The sequence below is a fragment of the Patiria miniata genome, unplaced genomic scaffold, assembly GCF_015706575.1.
Source record: "Patiria miniata isolate m_02_andy unplaced genomic scaffold, ASM1570657v1 HiC_scaffold_29, whole genome shotgun sequence".
NCBI classification, from domain to species: domain Eukaryota; kingdom Metazoa; phylum Echinodermata; class Asteroidea; order Valvatida; family Asterinidae; genus Patiria; species Patiria miniata.
This window is the reverse complement of record NW_024037068.1, coordinates 23,852,204-23,878,856: the sequence shown is the minus strand read 5'-3', so window position 1 is coordinate 23,878,856 and position 26,653 is coordinate 23,852,204. Positions and strand designations below refer to the sequence as shown.

The following is a 26,653-nucleotide window of genomic DNA, read 5'->3' as shown; positions in this document are numbered from 1 at the left end:
GTGGTGGCTGAGTGACAGGACAAGATTTCAATCCTTGCACCCAGCACGGATGGTCTGTCGGTACATTTTTGGCTATACATCTGAATTAGTTATCTTCCTGTCGCCATCATGAAAATATGAAATATGTCATTGAAATAAATAACGATAAAGTTGATAATATTGAATAGCACTTAAGGGACTCTCTCTTCAAATAACTTTCTAAATCCTGACGAGACGAGAAACATGTTGTTTTCTTTACTTGGCTTAAGGAAGTGATAGTGACTCGGGGTCAAACCAAATAAAAGTTGGTTTCAAACATGTATGCGAACTCCATAATAATAGTTTTCCTTTACAGTAAATATGTTGTGTGTAGTTGGGTCCGTACATGTACATGTATAATGTCCACATGGCATGTTACAACTGCACAACATCAAAAAAGTATTGATCTCATTTAAATTTTATGTTGAAATTTAAGAAATGAACTTCATTTATTCTAGAAGTAATTCTAGCGGATTTGGTTTTAGCTGTTAAATTGAGTACTTTGATACAATGTCAAGCTTATTTTGGGGAGCTCTGGTGGGACTTGCATAAAACCGTGTGTAGGCCTACTCATGTTTTTTGGGTCGTGTAAATAGGGGTTATCTTACGAGGAAAACTCCACAAGTTCATAAGTACAGACGAGAACATTTCTCCATGCTTGAGTTTTTTACTGGTAGAAGTCGGGGGAAAAAATGCCTATCATCAATGCATGAAAAATAATGATCGATCTAATTGACAGACTGAAAAACTTGGCACCAATCTAGACACTGGAGGTCTTTAGCAAGGTTGCATCATACATTTAGTCTGATCATTTCCTGTTACTATGAAACTGAGTGTTCGCGCCAGCTAGGAGTAGAGAGTGAGACAAGACATTTGTTCTTGATATATAACATTTATTTTCTTATATTAAGATGTTTATGACAATTATTTTTAGCAGTGTACATTCGGGCTGTCTAAAAGTTAAGCGTTTCCAACGAGACACTGGTACATGTAAATACATTTCTTTAGTGTTTTCTTTGTTAATATCGAAATCTGTTTCAGAAGAGTTTCTTGTTTTGATTTTTTTAGTGACGTACGGCCTGCAAACTACTTGTTTCTTAATTATAATAGGTACATAGCGCTTTTAGATCAAAGTGTTTTTAGGGGTGCGAGTGTCCACTGATAACAATAGCTGAAAATAGCTGAAAAAGGTGTAAAAAAGCTGACCTTTGGAAATCTCCTATACTTTTTTTACACAGCAAGTGAGGGGGAAAAAAAGCTGAAATCAGCTTTAAAGCTGAGATTTCACACCCCTGTGTTTTAAATTGTTATTACCCCCTGATCATTGGGCCAAATCAATTTTTATTTGGGGGGGGGGGACATTTCTTAAGAAGGGCACTCGCTGCGCACATCCGTGCTGAAATGCAGACAGTTTGTTCTCCGGACACTTGGCCTCCGTAAAATCAAATGGGGAGGGGCGGGGGAGGGGCTGGTATCGAACAATGGGGGCACTGTTCAAAACGGACATTCATACACAGTATCGGACCACATATTGTTTTTCAGGGAGGCGCGCGCGAAACCAGCAAACACTCACTCGTTACAGCCTAGCCGTCAGTTAACAAAAACCCGCTCATTCTTTTGTTCAAAGGGAACTTGTTTAAAAAAAAATATATATTAATATTTAAAATATTAAAGGGGGGTGGTAAACACTTGGAGAAAAAAATGGCAATTGAATGGAAAAAGGCAGTCTTTATACAATTTTTTTTTTTTTTGGGGGGGGATACCCTTGCCCCTACCCCCTGCTGGCTACGCCACTGCCCAAACTCTAGGCTGGACTCGAACCCACAACCTCCAGACCACGAGGTTACACATACAGTACCCCAGTTTGATCCCAGTACTATAGTTTGATCCACGTTGATCCCGATTTGTGATACCGAAAATAACACCCTGACAAACTCTTCTCCTTAACCCCATTTGATATGAAACACAGTAATATTTCATTGTGTCTGTGTATTGTACATTTTTCCACACTTTACATTTGCCGTTTCTTTGAAAACGTATTTGCTAAGTACTGAGGAAAAAAAGGCACTCAAATTACATATTCGGAATACAATTTCTCTGCAAAAATCCACAGAAAAGGCACTCAGTTTACATATGTGTTATACATGCATTTAAATAAAAAAAAAGTTTGGTTACACAATTGAAGGCTTCATTCTAGCAATCGTATCTAAAGACAACACACACATTTCCGAATATGGATATCATATTAGTATACATGTAGGAATAGTTTAGAATGTTTTATTATTTGAATAAAACAGCCTCAGTGGCATCATGCAAAGACTTTCACATCATTAATCGGGATATAGACAAATCCAGGCACATGATCATTGTGTGCATTTACTAGGCCCCTTTCAACTACCTTGAATGAGACATCAACTGAAAAAAGACCCACCAAATCCGAATTGAGTAGGAGTATTACACACATATTTGCATCATTCTATACATTTGGGGTCAACTTTTCCCCAGTAGTGGACTCTTACAAAGTGGAAAATTACATTTTGGACGGCATTTTGTGGTAATAGCAGGCAACCATGTAAGATCAATCAGTCAAAGGATGGAGAAGAAAATGTAGGTGGATGCCACCCTTAATTTTGACCCTAAATATACCTAATTTGCATAAATTGTTAATCCCTGCAGTGTAATATATTTATTCCCATATTTGGGTAAATTCTTTATTTTTTTGAAAAGTTTATTTACGTGATTCTAGTTACACCCCATACTTAAATAACATTTTCTTAAGCATGTAAGTGAAATAATCATCACGATGTCATAGTAACGATCCAAAATGGCTACTATTATACCCAAAATTGCGCACATTTACTTTGTCACCAGATATCATCAAGTAGTCTTGCCAAATTCAGTATTGATGAGCTTCAAATTCACCAATTTGCTTACTGGCACTGTGACCCTATTAAAACCTTATGGGAAATCATGTGAACAATGATAACATTGTGGTATAAAGCTCAGCAAACAAAAACGGGGGAAAACGAGCTTGCTGTTTGAAAACTGGGCTTAAATTAGGAGAAGGGTCGCCTAACGTGGGAGACTTGAATAAGTTCAAGGAAACCCCCCCCCCCAAAAAAAAAAAAAAAAAAAAAAAAACATGTTTGTAATAATTATGTCAGTGTCAAAATGTTTTCTTTCCCATTAATTTTCTTTCTAATCATTTAGAGAATTTTGTTGAACTTTATGAAGTATCTCACGTTAGGCAACCCTTCACTAATTAGGCTAATAAACAGACACCCCGTTTTCCCGTTTATGTTTGCTGGGCTAAATGTCACAATGTTATCATTGTTCACATGATTTTCTGTAAGGTTTTAATAGGGTCACTGTGCCAGTAAGCAACTTGGTGAATTTGAAGCTCATCAATACTGATGTTTGACAAGACTTCTTGAAGAAATCTGGAGACAAAGTAAAATGCGCCCAACTTTTGGGTATAATAGGAGCCATTTTGGGTTGTTACTATATACTAATAATTATTCAGTCGCTTATATGCGTTAGAAAATGTTATTGAAGTAAGGATGTGAAGTAGAATCAAAAAAATATAATTTTCAAAAAATCAATAATAAAAGATATACCCAAATAAGGGCAAAAATATACTACACAGCAGGTATTAAAGATTTATGCAAATAAGGTATAATTAGGATCAAAATTAACGGTGGCTCCACCACATGTTGTTTGTTATAATTCAAAGAAACGATCTAGCATGGATGCCAGCTATTACCAAAAAATGCCGTGAAATTATTCTCCAGGGTACTTTTCCACATTTGGCTGGCCTACTACAGTCACTGTTACACCTGACATGTATGATTTTGATTTTTTTTGTAATTAATTCTAGATGCACTCGTTGATGCAGTCAGTTTCCAAGAATAAATAAGCAAACTACCTATATATATAACAAAATAGTTGGAAGTCATTTTGAATGATATTTGAATGATAAATCACAACGTTTAAAAATGGGACTGGAAAAAATTCAGAATTTGGACCCTGACTTTCTAGAATGACCCATCTGCAAACGGACTTGGCACTCTTGTTCACTTTTTCCCCAACTATAACAGGACTGAAACATAAGGATACTGCGCTTTGTTTACATGTGCGTTTTCTTATTGAGAGGTTAGTGCCTCATTCCCACCTGGCTCTCCTGAGAAAGGAAGTGCAAATGTAAACAAAGCGTGATGTCATAATGTCTAAGGTAAGTTAAACAAAGTCAGTTTCTGATAGACTTCAGGGAAGAACACAACATTTAACAAGTCGTAACTCGAGGTTGAACCACAAATGTATCCCAAAAGACCCGCTAAACATCTTGTAAAACCTTGAAATAAACATCCATTTCCCATTTAATTTCCCATTCTCCCCTTATGCGTGGCAGTCATTACAAAGGGCAATGCTTTTATACCCCTGGGATAAAGAAACCGTCTAAAATGGTCGCAACATATAAGGTATGTTACAATTTTTCTGATTGTTCAAAAGTTACAAGCTAGCATATATTTATAATACAATGTTTTTAAAAATGGGAAAAAAAAGAAATAAATGTTCGCAAAATGGCAAATGTACATGTAGGTCCTAGTAGGACAAGTCTTCACAACGAAGGACTTACAAAATATGTAAACAAAAACTATACAAGAAAACTGTTAGCAAACGTTAATTATAGTCAGCCTCTCTGAAAACACAAAAGTTGTACAGTGTATATTGTAATAACGAACATGCTACAAAGTACATGTGCATGTACATTGAATACCAAAGTGAGACTTTTCAATGAATACTGAGAAACTACACGAAACTATACATGAAATGTAATCACACTTGCTTATACCAAATGACTGATAGTGAACGGGCACAAAGCAAGCCCTTCATAAGGCCAAAAAAAAAAAAGTCTCCGGTTTCTGGTATGCACGCGCGTCGCTGTAGCCATGCGCGTCGGCAAAATGAAATTTTTTTTTTTTTTTTCAATGAAAGATGATGTCTAAAAACCGCCAAACTCACTGGTTTGACTGGAATCCTGCTGCTGCATATTCTTAACGTGTTTTTAGATGGAGTTATGGTCGAGAATAAGCTTTATGTGGCCTCTCTGGACTCCCAATCCCATATAGGCCTATTTGTACTAAGTTAATAGTCGGGCACCATTTGCAGTCATCGGCCGACATTTGAAGCCAAAAAGTCAGGTAAAAAAAAAAAGCCGCGTCGCCGCACCACTTTTTGGGCAAGCTCCATACCAGAAACTGGAGACTTTTTTGGGGGCCTAAGGGAAACAAACACAGCAATTATTATGAATTATACAACACCTGAATAAATCCCAGTCATCTGATTGGTGGATCGTTGATTGTTGAACTTTTAAACATTTTTTAACCTGAATAAATTGGCTATTAAAAGTCAACCAATCAGATGACAAGGATTTATTCAGGTGTTATATAAACAAATAATGAATGTTTCACGTTCGTGCAATGGAAAGAATAATTTTATTCGGTGACAAATGAAATATTCCATTTCATAGGTTACCTCATGAAATTATTCTTACCATTGCACTCACAAACATTCATTTTTTGTATACAATGAGCTATCATTACGTTCAATACACACACTATAGGCCTACAGCTGCAGTCCAGTAAAATAAATGCTTGTAATAAACTTACAGGGAGTAGAACACTTTTCTTGATTACCTTTTGACTACTATATTAGCTTGCAGAGTGAATGACCAAATTATCTCTCTGTCTTTCAATCAAACAAAATTCAAGTTGCAGTTTGTGAGTTGGCTATTTGTATTTTGTAATGGCATCTTGACCAATGAAATGAATGCATCTACGAATGCGATTTTGATTTTGTTACCTCACACAGAAGTTTTTTTTCGTGCTGCATATTTGCAAAAGTTGAACACATTCAAAAACTGTGACAAACTTTGCAGCGAAGGTTTTGTGACATCATATTCACTTCGCATTTGCATGAAGTCTGAACCAGCCTTAATGCTGCCTTTTAGAATAAGAGGCAGTCCGTTTCATTTCTTCTTCAATGTCAAAACATGGCAGCATTTTCCTTCTGCCGTTCAGTCATCATGGGGTAATCCCTCTCCACCACCCCGCCCCCGCCTCCGTCATTATCTTCCCGGTTGAAGCTCAGCGAGCCTCGCTTGCGCAGGTTGGTGATGCGGTCCGACAGCTTCCGCCTCCTGCTCCGGCCTGACCCCGCCCCCTCCACCTTCTCCCTCTCCTTGCGTTCCTTCTTCTCTTTGCGTTTCTGCTCCCGCGCGGCCTTGCGCGCCATTTTGCGCATCTGTTTGCCGTCCACGTTCAGCTCCGCGGCGAGGTTCAAACTGTCGTTGGCGTTGGGGAAGACCGGGAACTGCGCAGCGGCTGCGGCCGAGGCGTGGGCGGTCAGAAACTCGGCGTTGTGTACGGGAAAGTCAGCCTCCGATGACAGAAACTCGGCATTGTGGCCGTGAAATGATTCATCCTCGTCGGGCACTGGGAAGTCAGTTGCAATTGGAAAATCAGCTGAGATGGTTGAGATGTCAGGGTTGTGAGGAGTTGGATCCACAGAGCCTTTTTCATCCTTCTGTTCTTCGGTGGGGTTCTTCGCTGATTCATCTTTCTCTCTTGTTTCTGTCTCATCCTCAGGACGAACTATCATGAAAGAAGGCATTCAAATCAACCATTTTGAAAACGGAGGTATCCAAAAATATGCCTATGTCAGAAAAGGTTTTTACTTTAAATCTGAATTTCACTTAACCCTAAGGAAATCAGCTGAGATGGACTAAGATCTCGGCCATCGAGTGACGAAAAATTATGAAACTCGGTACATGCATAGAACAACTATTCATGAACATAACCCAAGCAATTTCATGACTAAAGGTCAATGGATTTTGGAATTATGGCTAATTAATTATCCATATGCACGAACAGTAATTCTGCTTGGTGTACACTATATGGGGAAATAAAGTTTTGACGGAAGGTTTTTGCCATTTTTTTCAACTCTGGTTAAAAATTCCACTTTCTTGAAGATGACAGCACACTCAGGTGCCATGATTTTACAGAATGCTTCAGAAAAAAAAATTCTCCAATCTTGACAAATCAAAAATAGCAAAAAAACAAAACAAAACAAGACAGACAAAAACAACCAAAGCAAAAGAAAAAAGAAAAGCATTCTGTTACCTTCATCAAGAGTTTGGTTGGCAAGCGCTACTGGCGGCGGGCTGAAGTCAGAATCCCCAATCACCGCTTTCTTCACCAATACAACACCAGGACTTCTTGGGCTAACAAAATGGAAAAAAAAAGAACTTAAATGATAAACTTAACATTACCCTCTTCAAAGCGATTGAATCAGACTCAATGTAATGCTGCTGCTGTGGGGGGATCGCCACACCTCCTCCACAGCGAGTCTGTTACCTTCCTGGTATTGAATAATGCCGGTACCCATTTAACACCTGGGTTCAGAGGAGTAATTGAGGTAAAGCACCTTACTCAAGGGCACAACTTGCATGGCCACGGCGGGGCTCGAACCCACAATCCCACGATCATGAGGTCTGTGCTCTACCGTTAGACCAAACGTGCCCTGCAAGAAACATTTACCCCTTCTTAAATGTGGCAAAGTATTCCTACGTTTGTTTATAGATATGTTCTCCTACCCGAGTACATACATGACCAAAAAAAAAAAAAATTTCTACTGTTTAGGAAGCTTACTTATGATATATCCCAATACCTCTTTTGTGTTGGTCATTGTGTCCTCGGAATCTCATGAATTCTGTTGAGATATTTAGCGGGATGAGTTAGGTAACAATAGTCAAGATAGTGAATAGGGTGTACGGACACTCTTAAAACTGTACCGTATTCGAAATTATGGAGAAAACTGCATTGTACTCATGTTAAAGTACTTATACTCATGACTTTTATAGTACTCAAGACGTACTCGTATTCACGGAAATGTACCTACTTGACTTCTACACTGTGATGAATACGCAATGTCCCTGGAATGAAGCTATCCGCTATGTTCACAAGTACCCCCTCACCGGCAAAGGAAGTACAGTTGGGGGTGACCAACCGACGCCATCTTGCTTGACTGCAATTCATTTGCTGCAAAGCGCGTCCACTGCGTGTACATAGAACAAATCCCCTGGTGTACGCGCGTCACACACACACGGAAAGGTGCGCGTCAACCAGCGAAATGTCCTGGCCATGGGACGTCGTTGCTAGGTAGAAGGGCACCCTCTTTTGTTAGCACATGGAGCTCATAGGGTTAACACACTGTTTATGTGTTTCAGAGTCTACTACACAGAGCTCTCTCACCTTTTGTAGATCACATCAGACCATCCTTTGGGCCGCTTTCTTTTCTTCTTTTTCTTCTGCCCTTCCTCCATCAGCTGTCCGTCGCCGCTCCCCAGATCGTAAGCGGAGTCTGTTGACATCATCGTGTCGTCGGCCAGGTAGTTCTCGTTCACGATGGCCACGTCGTACGTCCCTTTCTGGCCCGAGTTGCCGCTACTGTCATCCGGGTAGGAATCGAGAGAATGTTCGTCTCCGTATGAGTATCTATATTTTGGGTTTGTTGGGGTGTCATGCCGAGGTTGCGTCGGGATCATGAGGTCATGCATTGTGGGTCATGCACAGGTTATTTGCATACAATTTTGCCATTTTGTTTTTATGCCGATAATGTATTGGTTATGTAGAGCGAGATCATATAAAACATTGGTAATGCAATTTAGGCAGTTATATTGCGATTAAGGTCAGGTCAAGGTCATAATAAGGTCATGTGATGGATCAGCAAAGGTCATTTATACAAAAGGTCAACATGATTATGCAGTAAATGTATTTTTTAGATTAGGCAGGGTGAGTTATGAAAAAAATTACAATTCAGCAAGATCAAAAGAGGGGAAATGACAGATAAGCCATAACAATTACGAGAATTTAACAAAGTCACAGATCAAGGGTAAAAGGTTATATGCAAATTTATTATTAAGAAAGCAAATGTTAATTTGATTTGGGAGGGGGAAGAACCAGAGGAAAAAGAGACACAAACCAGTGAAAAGAAGGAAACAGATTGCTGCAGTTTCGTTTTTCCAAAGACAAAATCAGACAACCACCACCTGGACAAACAAGAAAACAGTTATTCTGGAAAAAATACAGGATCACACAATATCAAACAAAGAAAAGAGAGTTTGTGCCAACTTGTTTTCATGTGCGCTATTGTTTCACAGGTGTTGTCCCTTCTGGGATGTAAATAGATTCATACACATGTGAACTTTTTACATTTTTAGCGCAGCATAGAATCAAATTCTAGGAATATTCAGAATAGGCTTCTTGAGTACTAGCTCTAACAGCCTGCATTTTTTTCTCAAATAAACCTGATAAAACTCGTGAGGATAATTCTGATGTTTTCAAATTCCTTGGAAACCAGAGCATATGTATGCTTGCGGGGTCAACCCTAAACCATGTGTGATTTGTCAATATGGGTTGAAGAAAGTGTCCCTGCATGATTTCAAATACAAATGTAATTATTACCGATAACGTAATACCGGTATTTTGACATTTTGGAGGCAAATATTGTATTAATTGTGGTTATGTTATCACTGTAGCATCAAGCACTTTATCATGGGTATCCATGGGTAATGCATTGCTTATTTACGAACGTGTCAATATTTAAATGTTGACACTGCATCACTGTGGACCACAAGAACAACGTACCGGTAGTGGCTGTGTTCTCATACTTGGCATCTGAATATGTGTTAGATCAAGTCCAAATTACTTTCGCTAAGGCAGTAACACACTATTGGAAGCAGCGTCAGCCCCTACCGTAAGTACATGTATTATCGCACGCCGTAGTAAACCAAGTTATTGGGGCGCTTCACAGCACGTTTGGACCTACCTCTTGTGGATCCACAATGCATCTGGGTTGAGACGTTTCCTGCCGATCCATCCCGTGGGGTCGTGCTTGCGTTGACATACGATGACCACTAGAATGAGTATGAGTAGGACTACGGCCACTGCCGCGCAGATGATCGCTGCTAAGACGCCGCTGGACAGACCGTCTTGGTTGTAGCCGTTGGGGCTCAGAGGCTCTGGGTGAAACAACGCAGCCACTTTATTTTACCTCTATCAATAAGTGCACTTGCTAGATTGGAGATAACCTCGTACATATGGAGACAAGTAGCTCCCTCAAATCTCCTGAAATATCTTTGGGTTGCAATTAACCTTTCTTTGCTAACCCGTGGTTGGCACTTTTCACCAACCATGGGTTAGCAACTATGAATGTCAACACTGAAAAAAAAAACCCAGAGAATAGTTATTAATGTTTCGAAAACATATGATCGGATTGTTGAAAATACTTTTGATTAATACTATTAATCAAATCCTTGTGGTCTGTCCTCTCCTATTTAATCCATCCTTTGTTTAGTCATTCCACTCCATTCAGTGCCCCCACTCAAGCAATCCTTTTGCGTTTCTTCTCCTGCTCCTTGTTCCCGGTAATCTAGCCTCTGAAGAAGAACTTGTTAAGTTCGCAACGCTAGGCCACATTCATTTTTTAGAAAATACTTTGCGCTATATGCACGTGAACCAGTTCAAAATTGGTAATAAAGAGCCCTCTCTTGTTTGCGCACAGAGACCAAGTAAACTTTGCACAATATGTAAGACACAATACCTTTACGGTAAACCACAGGGATTCCAGATTTCAAAAGGGATTCTTTTTGAAAAATCCTGAAAACGAGAAAAATCCTGAAAACAGGACAAATCCTGAAAACAGGACAAATCCTGAAATCAGGACAAAGCCTGAAATCAGGACAAATCCTGAAATCAGGAGAAATCAATGCAAATCTTTTCCCGGTTCCAATACTTACCGAGTTCCGTTTTCACCTGGACCTCATCGGAGTACGGTCCTTGACCCCGGCATTGGTGTAGGATATCTTGACTGCGTAGTCTGTGTTCTCTCTCAAGCCTGTAATGGTGAGGTTGTCGGCGGCAATGTCTGCGACCTGCAAGGTCTCGTAGGACATGTTGCTGTCCAGCTGACGGAAAGCGATGTTGTAGTGGTCGAACGTTGCGTCATCAACGGGCTGTGATGTTAAAAAGTTGCGACAATAAGGCTAGGTCTGAAGTGAGCCTCTAGAGCTGTGGCTAATGACTATCGTCAGCATCCTGCCTTTTGGAGATGTATACACGCAGGACACAATAGGAGGGGGCTCCTTGGAGCCGGGTTCTAATTTGAAATTACTCTTTAACTACCTCCCTCATACAATCCACAATATCTAAAAAAGGCTAACGGTCCTTCGCAGTTGGAGATCTAGACAAGAGATATGAAAGGGGCTTATTAAACGCTTTAGTCACTGGAGTGCCCAAAAATGTCCTGTCTATTCACTGTTATTACTCCCGAAACCGCCCAGCACTCTAAGGTTTTATTGATTTTTCAGTGAATATACACACTTTAATACAATGAAAGTCCAGGCGATAATGTGTTGTGGCATAAAATGGGCTTTTTCACTTTCAATTATAACTACGTTTTCAATATTTCCTGCTACGTTCTTTGAGGAATAAAACCAGAAGCACGCATGGGGCTAACCTTCCCCCCTAAGATCAGGAATTCCTTACAAGGGAGACTAGTTTCCAAAAAGAATACCATTTTGTTGTTGCAACCTACCTCCCACTGAAGTTTGACTGCAGACGAACCCAGCGCTATGGCCTTCAGACCAGTGACTGACTTCACAGGAGCTAAATAAAGGGAAACAAATCACAACATAAAGACATTTTATGGAATGATCGGGTAGTTAGTAGTTACCCTTATTTTTCCACCATCCATCACTTGCAATTCTGCTATGGTCAGTGATGGTTTGGGTATTTTCATCTGTACGTGTCTTTTGGCTGCTAAAACGGCCACATTTACAGAATTTGAAATTTGAAGGTTTGCACTGCGGTAGCACTATGTGAATAAATCTCTTTTGTTAGTATGAGGGACTCAACAGAAGTTGCAATGTAAAGCATTATTATATTTGACATATCGTGATAAAGTGGCCCTGTGACACTCAACAGGGACAAAAAAAATTCAGTGCCGGCTGGAAAATCCTATGTTTGAAATTGCCAAATGTAATAGGAAAACCAAATCTTCTGAATGTTTTTTATCCTAAGTCCTTACCATCAACCAGTGTCTGCACATCAATGCTCGCATAGTCACTCCAATCTCCTAGAAGGATATTCCCTGCACGGATGCGCACACGATACTCGGCATTACGTCTCACGTTTGGTATGATCACACTGTAAGGGAGGTCATTGTGGTCGTGGGAGAGAACAGTCTCTTGACCTGGCTCCTCATCTTGTAGACGGTAGGCAATTTGGTAGACAATGTTACCTAAATTGAGGGTAAAAAAAAAATGTATGTTACGCTATTTTGAGGCAGAAATTTGAATATATTTATTTGGTTCGTTCTTCTCCAAAGGACTCCGCAAGGGATTTTTAACAGGAGGCCAGAAATACCAGGGCAAACCCCTTCTCTTTGCGTTAAGTGTTACTGGGTTCTTCTACGTGCATTGCATTACACAACACATGGGACCTACGGCTTTACATGTACATGTATGTCCCATCCGAAGGACGAAGCAATAATGGTTAAATGCCTTGCTTAAGGGCATAATTGTCCACCCGGGCTTGAACCCACACCACTGCTTCTGAAACACCAGAGCATATGAGTCCAGTGCGGTGCTCTTAACCACTAGGCCATGACACTCCACATTAACGTGAGTGTTAGGCGTGGTGAGTGTTGCCACTGACCACCTGCACTTCTGGCCATGTCTTGCGATCCATGACCAGATCCGATCAATTCCAAAAGATGTCATGGTATTCAGAAGGGCAAGATTGGGGAAAATGAAAATTCCACAAAATATAAATCAGCAGAGGGTTTGATGGCTGCCGGGGGTAACATGGGGTCTATGGTATAGGTTTGTGCTTAAGACACCCTTAAAGTATCATTTTCTTGTGTATAAACAATGATAGGTAAAGACACCTTTAATATATTGGTAAAAACTGAGAAATTCCAGATTTCAGAAGGATTCGTTAACATTCTGATATGGGGAACATTCATGACGAGACCCTGCCAAATTAAATCTTGACCGTGCCCCTTGATATAACTCATTCCTGTACATCAAAGAGCTCTGACATTGTCATTGCAGATCCATTTTAACATAAATAAAAGTAAGAACTACTGAAATTTAATATTGGAAATTATACAACACCTGAATAAATCCCCGTCATCTGATTGGTGAATTGTAGATCACGTGACATATTATTATTCAGTATAATGCACAGTGCGACCATGCGTTATATCCATGCGTTATACAATTTCACTTTGCGCTTGTTCCATGACGCGGTATTTGCGTGCAAAATGCATGCTGGTGTGCGCGTTCAGCGTAGCGCGTATTGTTCCAAAGAGCCAGCGCTACAGCGTTGGGTTCAAACATTTTCGTGAAGGGGTAGTTCAACATCTTTGAAATCGAAATACATTGTAGTTTATAATTTACCAATCAAATGACGAGAATTTATTCAGGTGTCGTATAAAACAAATAACGAATGTTTTACGTTCGTGCGATGGAAAGAATAATTTCATTCGGTGACAGATTGAATGTTCTATTCCACTCGGCTTCGCCTCGTGGAATAGAACATTCAATCTGTCACCTCACGAAATTATTCTTACCATCGCACTCACAAACATTCGTTATTTGTATAACATCATCCACAGTTTGCCACAAACATCATAAACAAATGAACTAGTCATCATTTATACTTAAATTAGGCTAGAATATCACAAATAAATTAAAAACTGAGTTACATGAATACATTTATTAAGGACGCTGCCTCACCTAACATGCCTAACCCGACACCAAGCACAGAGCTACATGTAATTAGTGTTTCTTTGGGCAAGATTACCATATGCGAAGTTCACTAATTTTCCTCTGTATTGACTAACAAGCCCCCAGATGGCAATTTCATGTCATCAAAGTCAATTTGAGCAGTGAGAAAATACAAGCATTTTCTTCGAAAACACCTGGAATTTTTCAGTCCACTCTCATAGGGTTTGTACACAGAGTGTTGAGTGAACTTCGTATACTATGGAAATCTTTTCTTTCTTTGTATATAAATCTGAACTGAATATTTTTGACACACACGTGATATATATATATATGTACATGTGTGTACAGTGTATTAAAATAACCCCTTTATTTTGTACATCATCTTTTTAAACAAGGTTAGGCAATAGTTGTGTACATAAAGAAAAGTCGTGATATTATCGATAATTTGGTTAGTGTAGTATTAGCTCTCAATCGACATTCAACACATGCCTTTGGAGTTACATTTCCTCCACTTTTTTTCCCACAAGATGAAACTACTGTGCTGTTAAGTTTTGAAAGTGAAAGATTCATTAAAGGACAATACAAAACGTACCATAATAAGTAAGGCCAAAAAAAAGGCTTCAGTTTCTGGTATGGTACTTTCCACAAAAGTGGTGTGGCGACAAGGCTTTTTTCCCCACTACTTTTTTTACTTCTTCTACTTCTTCAAATGTCGGCTGATATTGCAGATGACGCTTCGATCCACTTAGAACTATCAAACATATCCTTAAGGGTGGAGCTCAAGTTGAGGTGACCTCAGTAAGGCCATAAGGCTTGAGAATTCTGCACTCACTTCTTTGGCACCCAACTTTTTTGGTCTAAGGCGACCAAAAATATATATATACAATATTTTGTATGCTCTCCCAATATGCCTTTTCACCTAAGGGAGCACGGCAATACCCTGACGCAGGAAAGCCTTTGAAAGGCCTAGACATGCCGCAGCTACGCCTCGGCCTCACGGCCTTTTTAATCCCCATCCAATGACAATAGACACAGACCCTATGAATAGATGACAAGCCACTCCCCTTGCTGGGCAAGACTTGGCTGATAGATCAGCTTCCTTTTGTGTGTGAGCTGGCCGGGCACATTCCAGTATAACAAAAGAATACCCAGCTGCCTTGTCCGGCGTCTTTGATTTTCGTGGTTGACATTGGGGACTTCTGAGGTTAGCTTCTGCTGGACTAGCTAAGCTTCTCCCTGTCAAAAGGCCCGGCATAATTGGAGGCCACGCCGCTGCTGAATTATTCAGTAGTCGTCTCCCCTCTCATCTTATCGATATAATGTTGTAGTTATATAAAGAGAATCCCGATTATTTTTCAATTCAACATCCAAAACGACCATTATACATTTTCACTATTGTATTCTTATTGTTCTCAATGTCTTTGCTTATTCCCGTATAGCTTTTTAAAAAGTAATTTTAAAACTATTCACAACGTGGAATTTGCGTCTGGATGATTTAAATTAAATATATGTTTTGCCCCTCACTGACGTATATTTTCAACCACTTCACATGACAGCAAACAACGTTTGATATACATGTGTAAGGCCGATCCAATAAGCCCCGCCCCATACTGCTCTAACAAATCACAGGCCTGAACTAATGTCTTACATGCATCCAAAAAGGTCTGACATGCACATCTACTGCTTAAGGATGGCCTAGAGTCAATAAGCCATTTGCGAGTTAAATTTGAATAAAATCTGGAACGCTGACTTAATACAATGCTTTGCACGTTTTAACCTAGCATCCTCCCGACCAAAGAGACTGTTACTATATCACGTGATTCGGGTCAAGCCTAATGCTAGCAACCCCCAGCTCCGGCATGGTCTGGTGTCTTTGTGCCATTCTCACCCATTGTGAACGATGTATTGGTGCTGAGCGTCTCTTACGTAACTATGCAAGAGCTTGCCCCGAATCTTGTGATTAGCAACAGTGTCTTTGGTCTGGAGAATTCAAAGTTAAAATGTGCCAAGCATTCTGAGCAAGTCATTGTACCAGACGTTTTTCAAATGTAAATCCCAAAGGGTATTGGTTACTCGCAAATGGCTTATTCTGTTGGAAACGGAAGCTGACGAATTGACCAGATCGGCTGGAGTGGCGATAGTTACATTTTATGGACCACCAATCTGGTTTGATTCCACTTTGATCACGCCTCCAGGAAGCAAGACACTGCTACAGGTAATAATTGTCAGTCGGCTGATTTCACTTTCAACTTCCTATAAAAATCCTCATACACTTCAGTTCAAACTGAAACTTGTAGGGAAAAATGAGGTCAGCCCCCAATGATTTCTGGAGATTAAATTTCACAGGACAATTCCCCTTGCAGTACATTGAAACTGACAATCTCTTGATTTATTTGTATGGCTAATAAGATCTTTGCTTAAGATATGTTGAAGATGAGAGAAAGTGAGAGTTTTGTTTAATGGACTTTTTACGACCCTTTAATTAGTGATTTATTGTTATGGTTCACAGGATCTTTGCTAAAGCTATGTTGAAGATGAAAGAAGGATGTGAGATTTTTGTTTCATGGACTTTTTTATGACCCTTTTAATTAGTGACACAGTAAAAGCTTAGGGATCTATAAAAAGGCTTGTGGAACAGCACAGAACTGCCAAAATACAGCAGGTTACTAAAAGAGTAAGCACTCAACATGGAGTTTGCAACTAACACATCGGTTAGCTATCTCAACGGGACCTTGTTCACGTATCCCGAGCTGATCTTCCTTTCCGTTGGGTTCTCTATCCTGATAGTCCTGGCAATATTTGGTAACAGCCTGGTGTTGGTTGCTGTGGCCCGTAACAAGAAACTCCAGAACGTCACCAACGTGTTCGTGGTCAACCTGAGCGTGTCTGATTGCCTGTCCAGCTTTGCTTTGCTCTGGAGTGTGCTTGGTATGGCGAGTACCACACCGGGCTACCCGTTGGAGTCTGATGTGCCGTGCATTGCAGCTGCCGGCGTTGTGTTTACAGCCATAGGGGGTAGCCTGTACACCCAGTGACGCAGTGACGTAGACACTCACCCAAGAGCAGCTGCCTACGACAAGGTTCAGTTTGTTGTCCTGTATCCTCTTCCACTCCTTGTGATCATCGTCTCCTACGCACTGATCTGGCAACACGTCAAACAGCACTTCAAGAACCGGCGTAATACCAGCCTCAATTTGCAGTCGACCCTGAAGCCCTTGAAACCCGGGTCTACTCCGAAGCCAGACGCTACCGATGCCAACGCCAGTAGCTCCCAGGAACCTGGTGAGGCATCTCCAGGACAAAGCGGGAGTTCAGATCATCTGAGCCGCTTGAGGAACGAGCAGCTCGCAATCACCAAGAACCTCTTCGTGGTAGTCTTTGCTTTCGTGATTTGTTTCTCTCCGCTTTGCATTATGGTCGTTACAGAGAGCAATCGTTACCAGTTGTACGGGGCACTGATCCTTTTCGTAAGTGGCTTCGTCAATCCTTTAATTTATGCCGCCAAGCACCCGCATTTCAGGCCAGTCTTGCGATCCATGATCAGATGCAGATGCTCCACAGAGTGAGGGGGATGTAATTAACTTCATACTTATCATGAAGCTGTTCTTAATAAACTCTGTGTGACCCACCATAGACCCTCTTCACAGTTCTTGTAATTGTGGCCCATTAATAGTGCCGGCCATAATGTAAATTGTATTATTTCTATGTTAAACTTTTATATCCAAACTCAAACTTGCACATTGCTTTGCAGCCTGTACATAAAGATTTAAATTAAGCACAAGCAACCCAAACAAAATGTTCACAAATGCACTATTAAAATATGAGTTATAAAGCTTAAAGTATATACATTTATAAAAGACTCCATTCTGAGATAATTTGTTTATTTATTTTTTTGCACATATCGTCACCGTTTTGACGAACTGACACATCTGTGCACACAGATGCAAAACCGAGTTTTGAGAAAATTGCGTTTGAAGTTGGTGAATTTTTCAATTAGCATTTTTGTGTACATTTCTCCCCCAGAATTGAAAAATATAAAACTGAGACAATAGCCCAGGAGTTAAATAGCCAAAAACAATTCTCTCTGTTCATAAAATCATGTTTAATTAGAAGATATTAATTACAAAATATATCCGTCACTTCGTCAAAATGCAAATCGTGGAGGCTTCATATTTCTAAATATAGCACACGCGTAAGATCAATGAGACTAAATGACACATAGAGATCCGTCACTTTGTCAAAACGAAAAACTTAGTGTGTAGCACTTTCAACACCTTGTGCAATTAGCGTAATTATAAGTAACGAACGATGGAATGTTAAGTCTCAAAATTTGGTAATCATGTAGAGGACATCATAAAATGTTAGAATATTCAAAAATCTCAGATTTCAGAAAATCTCGGTTTTGGACGGATGTGTCAGTTTGTCAAAACGGTAACGATAAATCTGAACTTGTTATTTTTGACACATAGGAAAAAAGTTTGTACAGTGTATTAAATTAAGTCTTTTTGTTGTAATAATGATAATAATAAAACGGTTCTTACATAGCTCATTAAACAATGTCTCAATGCGCTTTACGACACAAAAAATGTACACATCTTTGTAAACAAATGTAAGTGATAGTTGTGTATACTTAGGAAAGTTATGTTATAATATCGTAGTCATAACTTATTTTGGTTAGTGTCTTACTATTATCTGTCAATTGATATTCAACCCATGCCTTTGAAGTTCAATTTCGTCGCCTTTTTTTTTGATAAGATGAAGGTCACTGAAACTAGGGTGCTGTTGTTAATGGACCGATCCAGTAAGCACCGCCCTATGGTACTCTAACCAATCACAGCCGTGATTTATGTCCGACATGCGTGCACAAAAGTCCGACATGGGTGCACGTGCGTATGATGCGCGCGGCAGGAAAATGCAGCGTGGCATTGGAGAGGAGCACGTGTTAATTTGCCCACGTGCGCAGTGGGAGGGGCTTACTGGATCGGTCCATTGTTGAAAGTGAACGAATACACAAATACATATACAAAATGTACATAACATGGGCGACGTTATCAATAAAGGATCTGTACGCTTTGCCAATCTTCCTTGTTATCTAATCACGACAACAAATCATTCTGTTTTTATTCCACCTAGATACGCTCCAGTAGGCAAGACATTGCTAGAGATATTGTGTGGGCCTTATTGAAGAATTGGCCATTTTTATCGAGTTCCCTGAATGTGTTTCATTAATTGTTAACTGTGTAACGGGATGGGGCCAGACTATTTATGCAGACACAATGCAGCCTTGTTTTACTGTCATTTTTTTTTTCAAGTATGGCTTTAAACATTAGGGAATACTTTTTTACAAATTTTGAATTATTCATTGAAGCAGACTGGAATTTATTATAATGAACTTGCGCATGTAACCACGCGTTCAATGCAGAAATGGCTTAGGACAGTAAACATAAATTTTTCGATCACCCCAACGCAAAATTCCATCTTATGATAAATTTTCGAGTTAAAAAAGGCTGTTTTACTTACAATCCGATTGAAAAAAGTTGAAAAAAGTTGTGCATGTTATTGTTTTTTAATCTACATAAATCATATTAAGTACACATGGGATTTTTTACAATCGATAAATGACTTCACAGAATTTTGTAATTGAACAGTTTGGGTGTGTAATATCCCGATACCGAGGGGTGAATTTGCCCAGTTTGAATTATAGTCGGGCGCCACGAAATCACGGAATGCGGGTGTAGTTTTGAATGGGACCTGGCGGCCTACGCCTATATGTCTGTGGATCAGACACATTTAAAAAAATATCTGCCCAGGACGTGTTGAAGTATTCTACACGAGGGAAAGTATACTGCACTACTAATGGGCAACTCCAGTGCTATGAAAGGAAGTGTAATGTCTGTGATGACAGAGACAATTAACCATGATATCTAGTTAATGATTCAGAGAAATGATCCAAAACTCATAGTCTGTAATCTCCTTGACCACTACCAGTTGATGGATGTGTAAGATTTAAAAAATACATTTTCAGGTTTGTTCACCGAGTTCTAAAAATCTCTGACACAGATGTTACATAACACAGGGGTGTGAGTGACCTCTGATAAAAATAGCTGAAAACAGCTGAAAAAGGTGTAAAACAGCTGAACTATGGAAATCTTCTATACTTTCGTACACGGCAAGTGAGGGGAAAATAGTTGAAATCCCAAACAAAAAGAAGCTGAAATCAGCTTTAAAGCTGAAATTTCACACCCCTCATGATAACACTGGAATTGCCCTAATCTATGTGAGTTGCAGAAGGGTTAGCCTGGGTTGGGGTGGTGGTTTAGGGGTGGTGGTGTGTTTCATGTTTACATACCTGGGTTGCTATTCAGGGACTCTGGCTCTGACCAGGTGACTATTAGGGTGTCACCTGATGGGGTCACATGCAGGTCACGCGGTTCACTGGGAACTAAGGTGCATAGAAAAGGACAAAATAGCAATTGAAAAACAAATCTATTTTGTCGAGGGGAAACTCAAGAAATCACACGATGAACTAATGCATCTTTAAGTAAATGTACACAAGTCTATAGAGGCAATGGTAACCGAATCTGCAATTAGATTTTTTTAGGAGAAAGATAAATAGAAGGTTGGCGCATAAACCCAGTAACGTTCGCTTCAGTCCAAAGACTTCAGAATTGTGTACATGTACAATACAGTGTACCTCAATGCAGAATGTAGTTTCCTGTATGTATTTACCTGCTTCCGCTGTGAGAACAAACGGCGTCACCAGACTAAACGCTCCCCCTCCTAGCTCATTCATGGCACGGACGCGGAAGGCGTATCCGGTGTACGGCACCAATCCCATCACCGAAGTAAAGCGATCTCCTATCACCTCGGCAACGTCCCGGTAGTCCGCATCTGTGAAGCGTATGTACTGCAGCTGGTAACCGATGTGGGTGAAATTGCTGGTTGGAGCTGGGGGGGACCAGGCGAGGTCTATGGAGGTCGGTGTGATGGCAGTGACCTGCGGGGTACCAGGGGTGTCTGGAACTGCAAATGGATTGAAACAGATTAAAACTTATTCATACAGAACTGCTAAAGAATAAACATCTTAGGTCTCAAAAGAACAAACATCTTAGATCACAAAGCTGTGCACATTCCTCTGGGGAAAAAGAACTGCCTTAAAAATGACTGTACACAAGATTTAGTTAAGAACATATAAGTCTAATAACTACGTCTGATATCTAGGCATGCGTGACATCATTTCATTCAGAAATCAGAAATAAGATTGCAATTGGTCAATTTGGATGCCGCGTATTTGTAATGTAATACAACAACCTGTACACAAATGCTACTCATTGTGGGCGTGATGTTTACGCACATGGGGAGCTCGAATTACGCGCATATAGAAGGCTCCTGCTGATTGGTCAGTTTCTCGAGGTCATACACAGTCTAGGTGCATAACTTGGACCATGCAACAAATTTTGATAAAAATGTACCTCTGAACGAAGCCGACACCTGTCCGAAGGAGTTACCCACAATGCACCGGTATGTCCCCGATTGAGCCAGATCTAGATCCTGGATGACCAGACCTCCGTCACTGTCGATGAAGTGACCGGCCAGGCCAGCGCTGATGTCCAGCCCATCCCTTGACCACGTCCGTGTGGGGGTCGGTGAGCCTTTGGTCAGGCACTGCAACATCACTGCGCTTTCAGTTGTTGTTGCAAGCAAGCGCGTTAGAATTGGAACTCCTGTAGAACCATCAAGGGTAACAAAAATGCGAATAGATACAAAAAAGTCAGTCCCTTTCCCCAAAACTCCCCATTCAAATAATTCCCCAAAACAAATCTTATCAACCAGAGATGAAACTGGCATATGGCAAAAAAATCGGAAAATAAGCCGAACAAAAATACGTGTCCGAAATCTGGGCTGCGCTGCAGTTACACACATGTACATGCATGTACAATACACTTCATGCCCAATTTCCGGACGCCAACTCCTGCTTTATTTTCGATTCAAACAAAATGTTACGATGAAAAAAAAGTTCAGTGTTTTCATTACAAAAAGTGCCTGAATTACGGTAAGAGTAATGGAGTCAATAAAGAAGTTCAGTTCTTACTTGAAAAAGTCGAGGGAAAAGTCCGAAAGACAAGGGCACCGTTCATGGGGCTTCAATCATGTCCATGATTCAACCATACACGTGGGGGAAAAATCTGGCATTATCGTTTTTCTCTTCCAACAAATGCCAGTGAAATGTTTCGCTAATGCTCTTCGCTATCCTTGAGATAATCATCAGGATTTTAAAGCATTGAATTTTGTACAACTAAATCTGTAACCTCCGAAAATCGCACAACATAGGCCTAATGATTTTATCCACTGGATCGTTCACAAGGCTACCCGTTCCCGACCGGCCATGTGCTAGCGGACGGTACGGTCATGACGGTGCAGTACGTACACCGGTACCAAACTACCATTGCATTTATTCGCACGCACGTGCGACACAGTGATTTTTCCATGTCGCCTGTTGGTGTTATGCCCTATGTTTCTACCGTTGAAACACTCCAATAACGACTGGCGAAAGAGATTAAAACTACGTTCGCGATGATTTTAACGTGTCATTTCCATCGACTTTTCATCAACTTTTCTTTGAAATTATGATTGAAATGAAATGACATTTTGTGAAAAAAATCGTTACAAAACCAAATTTTGTGGGACACACTGTAAAAAAATTGGAAATTTCGTTGGAAAATTCAAAAAGTCGGATTTCCGATTAAAATCGGAAAAATTTCATCTCTGATCAACTCAGCTCAATACACATGCATGCTCAGGTGCCCATTCCTTACAAGCTTTGCTTCAAGAAAAAATGATGAGATTTTTGTAAATTTGTACACAATCAGGACCTTCTGCCCACATATTGCAATTTGGACCTTTGCCTCAGACAGGGTTCACACAGAAATCATTTTGAAATGAATTTCCAAGAAAAAATAAGGGGCATTCACATGCAAGCTCTCGTGCCGTTTTGGCATGTTAGGAGCCTATTAAAAGGGGCATCCCTGTTTAACATAAAAACAAACTTTTACAGGAAAAAAAATGATCCCAAATTCAAAGCACGACCCAAATGTATTCAGGCCTAGCTGATTTCATAAGAGCCATACATGATTCAAGACCATGGTCCGTATTGTGATTAGTGTATCATATCTTGAAAATTGGTGCCGTTACCTTGTACGATCACCGTGACAACTGCACTATCGTTTCCCAAGAAATTCTCCGCTAGGCACGAAAAGTCCCCGTCGTGTTTCTCGACAGACGGCGAGTAGACCACAAGGTACCCATTGGCCGGCTGGGTGTTGTACATTGACGGGTCGTCCGGTACCCGGGAACCGGTGGGCAAGTACCAGGTGAGAAGTGGGCGGGGCTGACCGGCGGTGACGCACTGCAGGATCACGTGGGAGTCGGATTCGGAGACAGTGACAGGGCTGGTGACGCTGATAATCTCAGAGGCAACTTGATGGGGAAATTGGAGGGATGTGGGAGAAATAAAGGAAAACAACAACTGAATTTTATGATTGGTGTTAACAGCCAGGGCCCAATTTCACGGCACTGCTTACTAGTCAGCAGAAAAGTTGTCCTTAGCATAGCAGAAACATTTGCAAACCTTAAGCACTATTTCACGGCGTGGATGTGCTAGCGGTCATGCTTGCGTGGAGATTTCTGTTGTTATGTCACTATGTTAAGTAAATGTTTCCTCTGAAGTAAGCATGGCTTTTGTTGTGCTTATGCTTGTGGTCTCCATCAAACAGATGGGGGCTGTGTTAGCAGAAAATCTTGTGCTTGGCAGCACCATGAATTGGGCCCTGTACTACAAGTACTTTGTTGAACAATGCATTTATTCCTTGAAGCCATACAAACATAGAGTGATGGGGCGGTTTGGGGCAGTATACGTTGCAACAAGCTTTACAAGCAGGGCGGTTTGGGCGGCTTACATAGTAAAAAGCAGGTCACTTTTGGGTTGGATGGGACTAAGGGACGAAAACACATCCCATGCGGTGAGCCAACTTGCACTGATATGATTTACTCAAAGACGACAAAAGTCAAAGATTTTAAGGAGTTTTTCAAGCGTCTATGAGCATCTAAAGAGTTGTTCTTGTAGAAGATTTGTCAGGTTGTTGTGACTTAAGGTGGTATGTAAGAGTAAGAAAGATGTGTAAACCCTTTTACTCAAAATTTCATAGTCTTTGGTAGAAAAAAATTAACCTATGTTTGACAGAAGGTATTTACTATGTCTAAGAAATGGTTGATTGCCCACTAACTGTCCCTGCCAGTGTTTCCCCTGGCTAATGAACTGAGCGAGGTGGTAAAAATTCAAACTGATGATTGAAACAAACTTGACGCAGTCTGTGAATTGAAAAGGATGCAGCGCTCTCAAAACTGCGAGATGATTCCATAGAAACATCCAAATTGTGAGTTCTTGATACATAGAGGTCAAGGAAAACACTAAAATTATACAAAATGACAATTTGTCGATTAGTATTTCCTTTATTGCAAATCCTCACAGCGAGTTGGTGATATTGGCAAAAATTGAGCGAGGTGGTCACTGAAAGTAGCGAGGTGGGCTGCCTCACATTTGAATGGGCAGGGGAAACACTGGTCCCTGCAGGATAACTGGTCATATTTTAAACCACAGTCAGCGAATCTGAAGATTACACATACATTTTTGATATAATGGACAGACAGATATGGAGGCCAGTCCTTTCTTATTAAAACTGGTAAGCTGCAAAAAGAAAGAAATCAAAGCCATTAACAGTTTTGACCATGACAATTTTTGACAGTGCATCAGATTTATCATAGGAAGCAACGAACCCACGACCTCCTGCTTACTAGCGAAGACGTCTGAATACTACTCGACCCCCAAGCATGCTGGGGTCGGCTGGCTGGTTTAAATCTGACAAAGCACCGTGGCACTGCCACTAATCACACTAAATCACATCAGTGAAGAGTAAAACCCAAAAATTAATGTTACTTAAAGAGGTTGTGGAACGCTCGAAGACATTTCCGTCATTTTTTGGTATATGTAGCCTAAGGTGTGATGAAATAAAAACGACTATTGTTTCTGTCATGAAATGAGTACAAAGGTTACTTTTGAGAGCTATTTTTCAGGTCCTGTTTCGACCCGAACGTGCAATTTGTGTAAAAGTCGTCGTTGCGGGCAGCAAACAAAACACAGTAAATCGTGACGTAATAAACAGGACTCGTTTATGCTACTCTGCATCGGGAGTCCTGTTTATTACGTCACGATTTACTGTGTTTTGTCTGCTGCCCGCAACGACGACTTTTACACAAATTGCACGTTCGGGTCGAAACAGGCATGACAGGACTTGAAAAACAGCTCTCAAAAGTACCTTTTGTACTCATTTTATGACAGAAACAATAGTCGTTTTTATTTCATCACACCTTAGGCAATATCCAAAAAATGACAGAAATGTCTTCGAGCATTCCACAACCTCTTTAACCCTAACCCACCTCACTCCTCCAAAATCCTCCTGGCGGTTTTGGAGGATTCTAGAGGATTGAGGATGAATGGTGATTGAATCAAATGAGGATTCTGGAGGATTGAGGATGAATGGTGATTGAAGCACATGAGGATTTTGGAGGATTGAGGATGAATGGTGATTGAAGCGCAAGAGGATTTTGGAGGATTGAGGATGAATGCATTTTGAGGCAGGACTGTCTGATGATTTTGAAGGATTTGGCGTTGGTTATCCTTCATTTAAACACGAGTGCAAAGTTTTGGGATGAGGAGGATTTTGGAGGATTGAGGATGAATGCCGAATTTGAGGCAGGACTGTCTGACAATTTTGAAAAATTTAGGCGGAGTTGCAAAATTTTGGAGGATTTTGGAGGATTGAGGATGGTTGTAAGCAACAAGGGCCTAGGGGGTTAGGGTTAATGGACACTCACTGTTGACAAGGAGTATTGCTGTTTTGGCCACACTGCCTACTTCGTTACTCGCCACGCACTCATACGATCCCTGATCAGACCTGGATACTTCCGAGAACACCAAACCGCCGTCTGCTCCAACGAAGCTCCCCGCCCCGCGAGACCCTGGCGGATCGGTCCCCAGCCCCACCTCCCTCCCTCGATTGCCGAGGTCATCCACGAGGTACCAGCTGATCATTGGTTCACTGCGGGCTGAGGCTTGGCAGGGGATCGTCACTGGCATGGATTCGTTGGCCGTGGTGTTGGTAGGTGGGACGGTGAAAAAGGGTATGTCTGTGAGAGTGGAATGAAATTATTCAATTACAATAACGGACTGTTGTATTTTTATCAGATGTGAATTCAGGGTTGTCAAAATAAAATAGTTTTAAAACAGGTATCCATGGCAAGAACAATTCTTTATTTAAGGCATGGGGAAAAAATGGGTTGCGAGAGCCAGGAAAACAGAATTGAATGAAGAGTGTGTATCGTCAGACCCTTTAAAACTATGCGATCCTATTTCTATGCACTCACATTTGATTTGCGTTTGGCAATGTGCGCGCGTTGCAAGCGTTAACTACGCAGATTATGGAGGATCGAGGATATTATTACAAGATATTTTCTAATAACCAGGACGTTCTGTGCTTATACGATCACCACTCTGTGGTGAAAACGCTAGCAAAAAATTCTACAGCAATCCTTTTGGCACATAATCCTTACAAAAGAAATACAGAATGTAGGCACGCGCACCAATAAGTAAAAATATTATAGCAGATTGTTCTGTTATGGCTGTGGGATATTTTTCTGGGTTTTTTTTTTTTGTTTTATTGTAAACAC

At 40.6% G+C, this 26,653-nt stretch overlaps 1 protein-coding gene across 1 annotated transcript in view; it reads right to left on the bottom strand.

The window, feature by feature from the left end:
• Positions 1-5,435: 5,435 nt before the first annotated feature.
• The window catches only part of LOC119736064 (hemicentin-1-like), a 46,001-nt gene continuing 24,783 nt past the window's right edge, over positions 5,436-26,653 (bottom strand). Inside the window, 13 exon segments of the mRNA XM_038210074.1 lie at positions 5,436-6,671; positions 7,200-7,300; positions 8,331-8,573; positions 9,907-10,099; positions 10,877-10,924; positions 10,927-11,092; positions 11,674-11,744; positions 12,166-12,378; positions 20,220-20,312; positions 20,600-20,893; positions 21,343-21,594; positions 23,063-23,347; positions 25,802-26,113. Of these exon segments, the coding sequence (XP_038066002.1) occupies positions 6,064-6,671; positions 7,200-7,300; positions 8,331-8,573; positions 9,907-10,099; positions 10,877-10,924; positions 10,927-11,092; positions 11,674-11,744; positions 12,166-12,378; positions 20,220-20,312; positions 20,600-20,893; positions 21,343-21,594; positions 23,063-23,347; positions 25,802-26,113 (2,879 nt within the window). The 3' untranslated portion in view covers positions 5,436-6,063.